The 14262-nt window shown below is 52.1% G+C and overlaps 1 protein-coding gene across 2 annotated transcripts in view; it reads left to right on the forward strand.

Moving 5' to 3' along the window:
• The first annotated feature begins 12575 nt into the window (after nt 1-12575).
• The window catches only part of CAMK2A (calcium/calmodulin dependent protein kinase II alpha), a 71241-nt gene continuing 69554 nt past the window's right edge, over nt 12576-14262 (forward strand). Inside the window, exon 1 of one of the 2 annotated variants that reach the window (XM_074960300.1) lies at nt 12576-12889. In XM_074960300.1, the coding sequence (XP_074816401.1) occupies nt 12828-12889 (62 nt within the window). In that variant the 5' untranslated portion in view covers nt 12576-12827. The remainder of the gene's footprint in view (nt 12890-14262) is intronic. The other variant, XM_074960301.1, reaches the window with a different exon arrangement.

Raw genomic sequence — 14262 nt, forward strand, 5'->3', positions numbered from 1 at the left:
GCCATCAGTTGATTAATAAACTATTAATTTTATGCACTTTGTGGTTATGTTCTGGGATGGCGAGGATGAGGCGGACTGTGTGAGCGACCTTGGCACACTCAGACACGCTCGTCACTCCTTCATTAATTCCCCTCTCTCGGTTTCCTCTCCAACGGGAGCGGTGCAAGGGGACAGATGAATGGCCCTGGGGTGGCCTCTCTTCATCCATGGGGCTAGGGGAGCAGCAGTGTGAGTGACAGCGCCTTGCTGCACGTGTCTGCTCTGCTCAGCCCTACCTTGGAGGGGCTGACCTCCAGTGGGGAGAGGACAAGCCAACCTCCATTTCAGATCGGCTCTCAGCCTGCGCGGAGACTACCGACAGGGGGGCCAGGGCAGGCTACTGGTGGGATGGCTTTGGGGATGTGTCCCCTAGGAAGTGTCCCCTAGGAGGGCAACAAAAATGATTAGGGGACTGGAACACATGACTTGTGAGGAGAGGCTGAGGGAACTGGGGATGTTGAGTCTTCAGAAGAGAAGAATGAGTGGGGATTTGATAGCTGCTTTCAACTACCTGAAAGGGGGTTCCAAAGAGGATGGATCTAGACTGTTCTCAGTGGTAGCAGATGACAGAACAAGGAGTAATGGTCTGAAGTTGCAGTGGGGGAGGTTTAGGTTGGATATTAGGAAAAACTTTTTCACTATGAGGGTGGTGAAACACTGGAATGCGTTTCCTAGGGAGGTGGTGGAATCTCCTTCCCTAGAAGTTTTTAAGGTCATGCTTGACAAAGCCCTGGCTGGGATGATTTAGTCGGGGATTCGGTCCTGCTTTGAGCAGGGGTTTGGACTAGATGACCTCCTGAGGTCCCTTCCAACCCTGATAGTCTATGATTCTATGCTTCTAAGTGAACTGAGTCCACCACAGTCACTTCACATAAGGTACATGTACACTGCAGCTGGAGGATCAAGTCCCAGCTCAGGTAGATGGACATGGACTAGCTCTGATCAAGCTACATGCTAAATATAGTGCTGTAGCCACAGCCACATGGGCAGCAGCTTGGGCTGGTTGCCTCAGTACGTACCTAGGCTCTCAGACAGGGCTGTATGCGGGTGGCTAGACTGAGCTGCTGTCTGCACTCTACTGCCATGTTGCTATTTTAGTGCAATCAGAGCTAGTACATGTATGTCCCAGCTATTGTGTAGAGGTGCCCTGTGAAGCCATGGAGCAGACAACATGCCTTTGGTCTCCTATGGGTCTGCATCAGCCCCATCCCCCTGCAACCCGTATAGGCCTGTATCAGTCCCTCCCTCTGAGCCACCTCTAGGCATTGTCTGCCTGATTTCAGGTTGCCCATGGGCTCCAGAAGAATTCACGTCCCATGCGGCTCGGCCAGAAACCTGGGAACTTCAGGCTGGAGCACAAAGGGAAAGGAAGGAAGTATGGGATATCCAAAAGGGGATGCACGGGATGGAAACAAGTCACCCCCTCCATGCCCGTAGCCTCACTCTACTAGGCTCCATGGTCTATAATGCTTCTGAACACGTCTCCATTGCCCGATTTATCACACAGGTGTAAGGCCTCACCCCTCAGCCTCCAGCACTTAACCTCCTGCCCTCACCCCCCCTCCATCATAACCTCAGCCCCCGGAAGCCCAGCGCAGGATGTGGACACTGGGATAGTGGCTGGAATTCCAGATACAGGCTAGGTGTCAAGTATCAAAAGGCGAGCGCTAGACCGTTTGCCTGATTTCCCCTCCCACTTTTCCCAGGTGTGGCTGGTCAATTCAGTGCAACTTGCCTTTTGAGGGGAGGGCAGAGGGACTGAGAAGTGTCTAGGGTGGCAGCCAGTAGCCCCTCCTTTGTCTGGGTAATAATAATAATATCCAATAATATTTCTTTATGTTTAGTGCTTACACAGAGCTCTCCATACTGGAATCTCAAAGCACTTTACATATTAAAGCATTATGTCTCACAATCCCCGGTGAGGGAGGTAAGTGTCCTTATCCCCATTTTACAGATGGGGAAACTGAGGCACAGCGAGGCAAAATGACTTGCCCACGCTTGCAGCCAGAACCTGCTGCAGTTACACACTCTAGATTTTCCCCTGCAGCTGCTCAGACTCACCCCTCCTTGCTGCCTGCTACCATAAGAAAGGCCTCCACACTCCTGACTTCCCTCCTTGCTTACGACTAGCTGCTAGAAGCACACAGGAACACAAGTGTGCTTGGGAGCTGTATTTATATATTTAGCATACAGTGGATCCAGTTTCTCCTGGAATCATGCAGTGATTTATGCCAGCGCAAAGCAAGGGCCAAGTGAGTGCGAAATGCTAGCAATTCAGAGTGGAAGCGTTTCACGCCTTCTGTGCACCGGTGTACGGGACTGCACGAGGGGCAGGGCAAGCGGGAATGGGGCCCATTGTGCCTTCCCATACAGATGAAATATCATGAGAGTTATAAGCATCTACAAGGCAGCATCCCAGGCACTGTCAGAGCACGGGCTTTGCATTTCATCACACACACATAACAGCCACACACATATTTATCAATGCTCTTTTCCGCCTGTTTTGTTTAGTGAGGGTTGCAGTGCCCCCTAGTGGCTCCTGGTATAAAATATACCTTTCAGCATGTCACCGACATGCGGTGGTTTCACATTTGACTTTTTGTCCAGAGGCCTAGGAGGCATTTATAGAGGGATGCATCCTTGGCCCGGGCTTACAGGCAAATAGCAGCTGGTGGCCTTGTCCTGTCAGCAAAACACCAGACAAACCAGTTTAACTTGCACCAGATTGTACTGAATGACTGTGTAGGGCAGGGGTGTGTGAGGACAGTTTGCTGGAGAAGGTTGGAATAGGTCTAGGTGGGGAGGAGTTCCCCTCTATGTGACCTCTGCTTAACTGAGGCAGAAGGCAGTACTCTGGTATTGTCTAGCCAAAGGGATCCTGGCCCAATCCACCTAGAATGAATGGATACATGAGGATTTTCTGCTCTGTGAGGAATTGGCCTGGATAGATAGAGAGATGTGACATATACTGGAATAGGCCACAACTCTTCATGCAGACACATTCTCTCTGTTTTGCCATTTGACTTGGTTATAAGATTTTCTTTCACCTTCTTCCCTAAATTGTTGCTGGGTGCACTACAAACGGCTGCTGTCTCCCACCCCAGAGGCAGCCGCATTTCAGTAGCAGGAGAGCTGGCCTCCCTCTCATACTTGCCAACTGCCCCACGTGGGACAGGAAAGTCGTGAGTTTTCCTGCCTTGCTGCCCCAAGCGGCTAGGTCTGAGCGGCAAATAGCTTTGGGTGCAGTTTTCAGCTGTGAAGGCCAGAGGCTGCTGGTCTCACTGCTGCTGAGCAGTCAGAGGCACTGGGTAAAGGCAGGGTGTGCAGGGAAGGGGAAGAGGCAACTGTATCCCCTAACCCCTACCAGATCTCAGCAATGGGAGCACAGTCTCTCCCCGTCCCGCACCCCCAGAGGGGTACCAGGGTGGGGTGGGAGGAGGGAGAGATCTTCCCCCAGAGGAGAGGCAAGCAAAGACAGACATCTCTGCCAAGGTGCCTCACCATGGCGGGAGGGAAGCAAGGAACCAGCAGACACCCTGGGAGGAGGGCCAGGCATGTAGTGAGCTAAGGCCAGCAGGGCCGCAGCTCCTGCAGCTTTGGGACTGGCCAGAGACTGATGATTTGATGGAGAGATGAGGCCTTCTTCCTCCTCAGCTGGTCAGATCACTTCAGGGGGTAGCGCTAGAGGTGGGAGGCATGCAGGGAAGCCGGAGGTGGCGGCGCTCTGGTCCTGGAGCTCCTGGAGCCTGGCCTCTTGCCTGGGGGTGGGCGGAAGGCCTCAGCCCTCGAGACATGTGGGATGGCCCAGGGTGTGTTTGCCCCAGAGGCATCTGGGGGCTGTGGGTTTTCAGGTGAGGCTCCTGGGATCTCACTCTGCACTGCAGCCTGTACTGAATGTGCTCAGGCTAGTCCAGCCAGGAGAGCCCACTGAGCAGTAGGCACCCCCCCGGCTCTGACAGGTGGGGCTTCAGCAGCACCTGCATCCAGGGGCAGTGGGGCAGTTGCCATGGATGCTGACACTCACTTACTTCCATGCACCACTGCGTGCATGGCTCCGGCCTGGCTGGGACGAGCAGGGTGTAGCTACCTGAAGTGGGGGCACCCCAGGGGGAGAACAGGACCATCATCAATCATGATGATTATTGAGGAGGAGGAGGACATGCCTCACATGAGAGAGGAGCACCTTGTCCCAGGTGGCTGGCCCATTTAAAGGCATCAGGGCCCATCTTGGCTCACCAGTAAGTAATTAACTCCCCAGGTGGCTGGTTAGCAGCTAATTGACTAATGAGCCCTGGGCCTGATAAAGGATACCAAAGCACAGTTGGAGGACAGTGCTTCTAGAGAGAGGGCACCTAGAGAAGCCACCAGGAGGTGGCTGGTTGCCTGTGACTCTCCCCAGGGATGAAATGGCTGAGTGGGAAAAGGAGGGCTGGGGACTCCTGGGCGAGGGAGAGGAAGCCCATCTGAACCCTCACACAGACCTTAGATGGGCTTGGACTTGAGGGGCTAAAGAAGAGGCGAGTGCCCTCTGTAAAAGAGCTAACAAATCAGACCCCCCACACAAAAGGGGGTGTTGGTTTGAAGTATTTGGGTCTGAGCAGGGCTGTCCATAGGAGGGTGTGGGGCCTGGGAGGAATCAGCCTGTAGGGGCCCCCCCATAACCATTTTTTATACAGGTGAAATCTGGTGTGGGGAGGGGACACCAGTGCTGGGGGGCGAGGGATGATGGAGAGTCACAGGGTGGCAGCCCTGTGCTAAGGGTGAGGGGGCCGCATGGGCTGGCGGGTCCCGGAAAAGGGAGTGGTCCGGGGCAGAAGGGCAACAGATGGGGTCAGCCTGGCGCTGGCGTGTTCTGGTGGCGATAGGATGCTGGCGGCTGGTGTGGCGACGGGCAAACAAGAAAAAGAAATACAACGTACGCTCCCTGCCGGTGAGTGCAGGCCCAACCCCCGGTGCCAGGCCCCCCTCTAACTCCCTGGGCTGGCCTGGCCCCCCGGCAGCCCTAACCCCACACCCTCCTGGGCTGGCCTAGCACCCCCCGCACAACCAATGCACACTGAAGCGTGGGGCCCCCCAAAGCGCGGGGCCCGGAGTGGTTGCCCTGATTCGCCATACCCAAGGGATGGCTCTGGGTCTGAGTAAACGATTGACAGAATTCAGAGGGAGCTAAGGGCAATGCACTCACAGGGGGGTGTGCTTGAGGGTGGTGCCCCTAATACACACCAAGGAGCTTGTAGGTTTCTCTCAGGAAGATCGCTCCAAAGTAGAGGAGATCCAGAGCCTACTGGGCAGAGAGGTGCTTGTGTGGTGGAGGGCCACTGGCCCTGGCAGGGGCTTCCACATGTTACGATAAGCATCCTGCCTTTGAGAGATGTCCCTGAACCAGGCCTGGATTGTGACCCTGGGTTTTTATATGCCCCCATGCAACGTGGACAGTGGAGTTTGAGGAACTCCTTGTACATCTCTTCAGGGTTGTATTGTGACAAAGGGTTCTCATGACTGACTGCAGAGTCACTGTGTGCTAGGTGAGGTAGAGAAGGCGGTGTGTGAGTGGAGTTGGCGTCTGGAGGGAAAGAACTTTAAGAACATCGTGAGGTCAGTTTTATGATCATTCTGATCATCCGATGAAAATAATCTACAAATCATAACGGACACGCAGGCCTCTGTGGGACAGGGACTGAGCATCTCATAGGCCCCAGCTTATTGTGGAAACTTCCCCTATAATTATTTTCCATGGGTTGGCAACGCATGGAATCTATAACTTGCATTTAAGCTATGCATCTTATAAATAGCTCTTATTCTATGGGGTCTGTATCTGTTGCTGACCTCTGTGGGAGTGTGATGGACCTGCCCTGGAGGAATCGTGTTTTCTTCTGGCCAAGTCAATGATGCTGTTCCTAGGCTCACTGTGTCCCTCTGGAAGCTGAACCTGTTAGGTTTGGAACCTGTTCTTGAGGATCATGATGCTGCTACCTCTGCTTGCTGTCCCACCCTGGCAGTGTGGTGTTTTTGTGATCCAGACCTGGCATTACTACGGTCAACTTCCCTTGCCCTGGTCTCTCACCATCTGCCTTGACCTTACTGCTCCTAAGGCCTTGGGCCACATATCTCCAGGTTCTTATCACTCAGGCCATCTGCCCTGGCCTTGTAGTTACTGTGTGCTAATTATATACACTGCAAAGCTCGCTGGGTTTAACTAGGTAAGAAACACCAATGCGCTCTGCAGTCTCACCTCCCTCTAATGCTAGCCACTAGATGGCAGCGTGTCCCTATCATCTGCATCAGTAACTGTGACCATCAGGCTGGGAGGACACCGGGCTGGACAGAAATCCCCCTCTGACCTTGCTGGTGCCTTCCAGGCAGAGGGGAGATGAGGCTTGTCCTAAGTGCTGAGACCCTTCCATGAATCCTCCTGCTGCTGCTGCTTTCACACGTATCTCTAATGCTTCTGCCACCAGAATAGGAAGCTCTGGATTCAAGGAGTGAGACCAGACAGCATTGGTTGAGTTGGGTTGTATATGGGAAGATGGGCCATATACAAACTATATTATCCAGGCCATGATTGTCACATGCTCTCATGTCACCACTCCATATCCGGCTCTGCTCCCCAGCGACACCCACTACCTCGTCCTCCCAAGCATCACACCCACTTTGGGATCATTCCTTGAGACAAACTGAGATGAGATAAAACTCAGGGGGAGCTGGTGTCTGCCTCTCTCCCAAATTCCAAGGGGCAGAGATAGCAGCAAAGGGGGCACGGATACTGGCTGAGGAGCCATGGTACTGTAGCACTGGTGATATTTACAGAGCTGTTTTGTGTGGACTCAACTGAACAAAGGAGCTGCGCCATCTGTGCATGAGACACTATAGCCCGGATGCAGAAAACTAGACAGGCCTGCAAGAGAGCAGCCGGGAAAAGGCAAAATGGATTTTGGGAGGTACAACCATGGTGCTAAAGAGAACTACAGGCTGAAAGTCTCCATCAGGGGGCCAGATGACAGCACAGCAGCAAAACAGGAGAAGTGACTGGATTTGCCTTGCAACTGCTCTTCTAAAGCTCCAGCAGAAACATTTCACGGTGAGCAAGGAGCGTGAGCTGAACTCTCATCCGGCCTCCATTTTGAGAAAAGGTCTTGGAAAGAGTGCCAGTGCCTGGGGACTCTTCCCAGTGTCCCGGGACGTGCTGGGAGCTCGACTTCTCCTGCCATTCTACTAGGCTCTGAGAAGGCCCTTTGAAAACCGGGGACCTGCTGGGCAGTGGAGCTGCAGCAGTGTGGTAGGGTGCGGACCTGGGGGAAAACTGCCCCTCACTTCGTTTTGGCCCGCTGTACTGCTAGCTCTGGCTCTTACACCAGGATTACCCCCATTGGGTCAGTTCCCAGCTGGTCAGCTGTCTTGTGTAGAGAAGGGCTAGTGAGGATTAAGGGACACTGCTGTGAGGAATCTGAGTGGAAGTGCTGGGTTTATCATGCCAGCAAGTCTGTCCTGACCGGAGCCGTAGATTACTGCAGAACAGAGCAAGCTGGACACTTTCCATTAAAGTCTCTTTGACAGAAAATGGCGGAGTTTTGTTGAAGAAATTCCTGCAGGAAACATTCGGGTGGGTTTTTTTTTCTACTTTCATTGAAAATCCAAAATTTTTTCAGTTGCTGAAAACCAAAACCATTCCGGGGAGAAATGTTAACAATGAGCATTCTTTTTTGGGGAGGGGGTGGGGTGGTCAATATTTTTCATGGGGGAGGGCAGCACCTCCTTTTCCCACCAGCTTCATTGCCGACCCCTTGCAGGAAAGCAGAAGAAACCTGTGAGTATTTGGCATAGGCTCAGCTGTGTAATCCTGTATGGGGGGGGTGGGGGTGTCAGGTAAGACTCTGCCCTGCCTGAGACAGCTGGCTGATCGATTACCCCTATTTTAGCTGGTAGAGCCATGTACAAACGTGTCGCTATGGCTCCTAGCTTTATCCAGCCCCTGCTTGGAGCCAGGTGTTGTCCAGTGACTCACGGCCTTCCGGAGGTCAGTGATCGTTAAAGCTCAGCTGTGGTAGATGCTTCGCTCTCCCCTTGCCGTTACCTGCTTTCTGTGGGATGAGTTGTGCTCTTCCTCCCTGACAGCAGCGTCCTGCTAGCACAGTGCTCTGACACATCACACAGCAGCAAGGGAGATCCAGATGGTGCAGGGACTATGTAGGCAAACACAGAAGCCATTATGTGCTCAGCAGTAACTCACATGCAGCCTTGGCCATTAAACTCCGTCTTATGGAAAGAGGGAACGCTGGCTGGCTGGGACACCGGGCTCATCTCTGACTCTGTCTGAAAACGGTCACCGGGGCTCTAATGTCCAGCCTGGCAGCTCTCCGAGATGGGCATGAAGGGGCTTCAATTTGACAGCTAGAAGCTGGCCTTTCTGGCAGGCCAACTCCAGTTCTGAGGGTCAGCCCAGCTTCCAGGAGTGAGCCCAAATCTCTGTGCGGGGCTTCTGGGCCAGCTGCAAAGACAGCAAGCAGCTGGGGGGGGGGCAGGGGAGGCCGTGTGGGTTACTCCCTTGATTGCTAGGGGCCAGTGCAATAACAGGAGAAACACTGCTCTCGGACATCCATTGCTGGAAACTGTTTCTGATCTTGCTCCTGTTTCCCTCTGTCCACCACAGAGCCTTTTTTGTGGTTCATCAAATCCCGCTCTCTAGGGCACCATTCTTTCTTCGTTAGCCACACTTTCAGTGCAGGCTGGGGGAATGCTTCTCCTCAGTCTTAACATAGCAGGGCAATACTCCAGCGCCTGAGTACTCATCGAGTCACTCCAGAGGCCAGCTAGGCTGTCTGTAACCTGCTTTGCTGTTTCGGTGCCAAGCCAGCTGCTCTGGAACCTCCAGGCTCCAACGCTCCAGCCATCTCCCTTTTCAAAGGGGCTGCCCCCAGAATGGGGTTTGTGTCCTTTAACATTACTTGGGTGTCAACCCAGCTGTGCTCTGGAAATACAACTGCTGCAGGGGATGTATATGGCAACTCTTCCCACTTACAGCTTGGTGTGAGGGACTGTACACGTTGATACTGGCATGTTTGTTCAAGCATGTCCACGGGTGTCCTCATGCATGAGGATCGAATTCCACAAGAGACTGGCTCCTGCATTGCAGGATCCTCCTATCGTATCACCATGGCAGGTGCTCAAACGTCAGTGTCTTGCGGCAGGCACTGATAAAGCCCTTTAGTTTAGAGTGACTGCTGATGGCAAGCAGACAATGTCTCTGTGGGGGGCTCCAGTTCCATGGAGAAGTCTATAAGCAGTAAAGTACACGCTACAACAAACTGCTCCAAGGTGAAGAAAATTGCTTCTCTCAAACCCTTGGTCCCCCAGGGGCATACGCAAAGAAGGGGCTGCTGTCACGCCCTCATCAGCACATTTTGTTCTACACCAGCACTCTCCGTTAGAGTTCGGGAGTGGAGGCTGAGTGGGCGCCCAGCGTAGCTCTGGAAGGGCTCTCAGCCTGGATTATTCAGGAGCGGAGATAAAGCGGAGGAGGGGAATGAGCTTGGGCAGAAACCATTGCGTGGCATTCTCTGGCCTTGTGTGCAGGAGGTCAGGCTAGCTGTTGTCATGGTCCCTTCTGGCTTTTCAGTCTATTGAACAGAGCTCTGCATCTGCCTAGGATGGAGCTCGTACAAGTGATCAGGAATTTGGGAGAGGGAGCAGCTTTGCACCACAGTGACCCAGGATACAAGGCAAATAAAGCCCTGGGGTCCCCTCTGGCGGGCCAGCAACATGGCTTTTGTTGTGTTGGACATCTGGCACTCCCTTCCCGCCCTGCATGGATTCCTCCCTCCTTGAGACATCCTAGGGCCAGAGAGCAGGAGCCAGGCAGCAGTGTGGGCAGACAAACCGCTCTCTGCATTATCTGCACTGCCATTTAAACAAACCTCACTTGTTAGTCAGCTCGGAGCTAAAAGCCTGCCAAGAACACACATGGTGGGATGTGCCTGGTGCTGAGCTGCCCTTGCCCACCCTTTCTCCCACCTCTGGGTGCCTCTTCTGCCTCCCCAGGCACTTGCGTTCTAGACTCCCTGCATGAGAAACGCTCCCCTCCCTGGGAGGAGAGCAGGAGCTCGCAGCTTGGCAGGGCTGTAATTTATGCCGCTCTGATTTGAATCCAATTGGGGACGCGGGAGTGGGGAGTTGAAGTACAGCGTGCGAGGGAATCAAGTGGAGTGGCTTTTATGAAGGTGGTAATAGCACAATTAATTGAAAAGCCATTAGAGCTCTCCTTCTCCTCCCCCTCCCCTTCCTCGCTCGCTGTCCTCCTCCACTTCCACCTCCTTTCCTTCTCCCTCTCTCTGCTCCTCCTTCTCCCTCGTTTGCTTCTGAAGAAGCAGCTGTGTCTTAAGATTGCTTGGTATTTTTGCATGGTTAAATCATCTTTCTTTCCCTTTTAACCCTTCTGTGTCAACCACAAGGGGAAATTATTCCCATCTGCCTAAACTGACCCTTTCTCAGCAGGCTTTGCAAGACTCTCTGAGCCCCAGTTCAGTCCCTGATTTCCTCCTTTCTTGGTGTCCATGCAACTCATTGAGGCTGCTTTTTAAGTGCTCTAGATTGGGGGCTCAAACTTTTTTGTGCTGGGCCCTCCTTTGAAAATATTTCAGGCTGTGACAACCCTCCCTCTCCTGCCCCCCCTTTATCTAGATGATAAAGCTGCTGAAATTCAAAGACTGGCACAGAGGGAAGGAGGCCAAAGCACAGCCCTGGCAGAGGGGAGACCCGGGTTCTCTTCCTGTGACCTGAAGCAAGTTGCGGAGCCTCTTACCGTTTGTACCGTGAGGCTATAGGGACAGAGAACCTCCTGCAAAGAGCTGCAGGCAGTGGGGGTTGAGAGTGCTCAGCATCATGTCAGAGCAGGGCCACACTATTTAATTCATGGGGTAAAGAGCAGAATTGGATCAAAAGTGGAACCATCAAGCCAAGACCTCAAAGGTTCCCCCCCGCAAAAAAAAGTGTTTTTATTTTTCTTCCTGCTTGTTTTGTTAGAGCAGTCATGACTTGTTTTTTTGTGGAAGAAGCATTGGAGGACTTTAGAACAGATGGATTTGTAACATCATAGAATATCAGGGTTGGACGGGACCTCAGGAGGTCATCTAGTCCAACCCCCTGCTCAAAGCAGGACCAATCCCCAATTTTTGGCCCAGATCCCTAAATGGCCCCCTCAAGGATTGAACTCACAACCCTGGGTTTAGCAGGCCAATGCTTAAACCACTGAGCTATCCCTCCCCCCAAATTTTATTACTACTTCAACAGTAGTCCCTAAGGGCAAGCTGTAGAAAGATTTACAGATCTGAGCAGGGAAAAGGTTTCTAGCCAGCCAGATTAAAAATCTGTATTTTAAAAAATACCTGTTTAACTCAAACATTTTAGAAACTCTTGGGAGAAATATGCTCTTGGTGAAAGGATCAGCACTCTGCCTTTTCAGCTAAGGGCTGAGAAAGCTCCCACTCCAGTTCTCAGCTCCTCCAAAGAGTCCTCCAGCACATCAGTGAAGATAACACTTTACTTCTGATATTCGTAAGATAAACCACACATCCCTTGAAATCTCCCCCCTTTTAAGCCTTCTTTATAAATCATAGTGGGGAGGCACAAACTTTTCCCTTGGTTGCTGACCTTTAAGGGAAAGACAGTCCCCCATCAGAGAAATGACAGCCTCAAACTCCCAGCCACCTGAGAGGCAGGATTCAGAGTCAGCAGCATGATCCAAGGCTTGCGCTGATGCTATGGATAAACTGCCTCTTCTAGCACTGCCATTCAGTGCTATAAAGCGACTGCTGCCCCTCTGTCCTGTCCTTTCTCCTCAACGGCACATACGCATACTGGCTCCATCGCATGGCTGTCGAGATGCAGTCCCTATCTCTCATGAGATTTAAACAAACACAAATTCCAAGGGCAAACACACTGCTCCCCACTGCAGTGGAATCTGGGCCAGATGGTCTTCTGGGAATAAAGCTCAGTGGCTTCTTTCTACCAGGGTGGTTTTGGGAAGCTCTCCCAGGAGGAATCATTGAGGAACTGAACCCATTTAGTTTGCATTATTTGACCTATTTATTCATTTTTAAAGGAGGTTTGGTCCTCCAAGTGCACCCGCTTTGCTTGTCTTCTATCCACAAATGATGCGCAGCAGCCTAATAAAGCAGGCACCTAAAAAAATTAGGTCTGGCTGAATGAGGCATCCTCTCTCTAAACCTTGGAACTATGCTGTTGCCAGGGCAATTCTGCAATACCTGTCTTTCTGGAGAATGAGATGCAGTTGCCATGGCAACATCATCCTGTCTTTCCAGGGACTGTCCTGCAACATGGAAACTGCAGTTTCCAGGGTAACCCTTTTTTGCCCCAGTTAATTCTAACCATGTTGTCTGGCTTAATTTGCTTTTAATATTTATATTTTAGACTTTGGGGACCCTCTTAGCAAGTGGCGTGCTGTTTTCCACTGGGCTGCAGTTTCTAGAGCTGCAGAGTCAGGGCGTTAGAGAGTTGCAAGTAGCAGCAGAGGAAGGTGTTTGGGAAGCAGTTGCCTGGGCAACAGAAACAGGGCGTTCCAGAGGTGGTTGCTATGGGGATTTGGATGCTGACGAAGGCTTGTGAGGCTGAGAAGACAAATTGCCCTCATCATTATCTTCGGGCTTGTCAATCAAACACGTTCCCTTATTTACCTCGGAGAGGAGAGAGCACTAGGAGCAAAAAGAGACTGAGGGAACGAGAGGAGAGGCGCTTGTCCAAAACTCCACGCTGGTGAGGGAGCATCACCATCCAGGATGGCAACCATCACCTGCACCCGGTTCAGCGAGGAATATCAGCTCTTTGAAGAACTGGGCAAGTAAGTTGGAGACAGCAGGGCTCGGAATGTGGTGGTGCCGCATCGGCAGCGAGAGAGGCTTTGGCAGCAGGGGTGGGGGGAAATTAACTGACATGGGAACAGCTGGGATTCTGGAGGAAAGAAAAGGCAACGGAGTGAACCATAAAAATCAAACTCGCAAGGGAGCGGGGTCACGCAAACTGTCAAGAGTGAAAGGGGTCGCACTAGGGTAGGATCGCAGAGCCAGAGACCAGGGAAACAGCCCCTGACCTTCCCTGCTTTGTTCCCCTAGAATGAACGCAGTGGCACATAAAACCAGGTTCCCTTGCCCTCCGCTTTTGTAAGGAAAGGGGATCAGCCTGGGAAAGGCTAAGAGTGGCTCAAGCATCCAGGGCTGGGTGTGTGAATGGCTTGCATTGTGCGCGCTTTGGGGGCTGCTGCCTCTGCAAAAGGGGGCAATTGTGAAATGACCCTCGCTTAAGAAAGCAAACCCCCAAAGCGATGCTGCTAATTCTGCCTGGGAACTTGTCCGGCTGCGTCAAGGGAGATGAAGGATCTGATCTGGGCAGCTGTCTGAGTTCTTGTTCCGTTTGTATGTTGCACTAAGTTTTTTTTATTGGGAGATGCTCTGTGCTGGATTTCACAGGGCTTTGCTTGCCAGCAGGAAACAACTTGCCTGGTGATGACTGTCTCCCAGGAGAACTGGGGTTTAGAAATTCATGGAAGAATCCAGGACAGCAGCCACCCCCTCATCCATCTTCTGTGCTGCCCTGATTAGCTCGGAGTAGTTAGACACCTCTTATGGGTAGCGCTGCTCCTGATTCCTTGGACAGGAACCTGTGTGCCCAGGAGCCCAAGAGAGCGAGGCTGACAGTTGGGTTTCATGAGACTGTCATGTATAGGGTGGGCTGTGTCTGGTTTTGCATGTCTGGGTATTTCTTTGCGTGCATATGTGTAGATGTCTGTCTTGACTTGTCATGCATGCACACGTAGGTCTGTATTAGTGTGCATCGTGTGTGCATTGTAGGATTGATCCTGCAGGGTGCTGAGCATTCCAGTGAGGTACAGAATGTCTTCTGCTCCCATTGAAATCTGTGGGAATTCAGAGAGCTTAGCACCTGGCAGGATGGAGCCTTATGTGTCTATGCTGGGGTGTGACTGCCCGTTGGTGTGCATTTTGTGTGTGAGTGCCCTCGTGCATGCATCCATCTCTGTGTGTGTGTGTGTGTGTGTGTGTGTATATATATAAGGGGGTGCATCTTTCTGAGTGAATTTTTCACATGTTTGTGTACATCCATTTGAATTTTGTGCACACAGTTACGGGCATCTTTGGATGTATACATGTGCATATGGTTTTGTTTGGCTGTTTGAGTCTGCATGGGCATCTTATGTAC

This window comes from Natator depressus, chromosome 8, assembly GCF_965152275.1.
Source record: "Natator depressus isolate rNatDep1 chromosome 8, rNatDep2.hap1, whole genome shotgun sequence".
Lineage (NCBI taxonomy): Eukaryota > Metazoa > Chordata > Testudines > Cheloniidae > Natator > Natator depressus.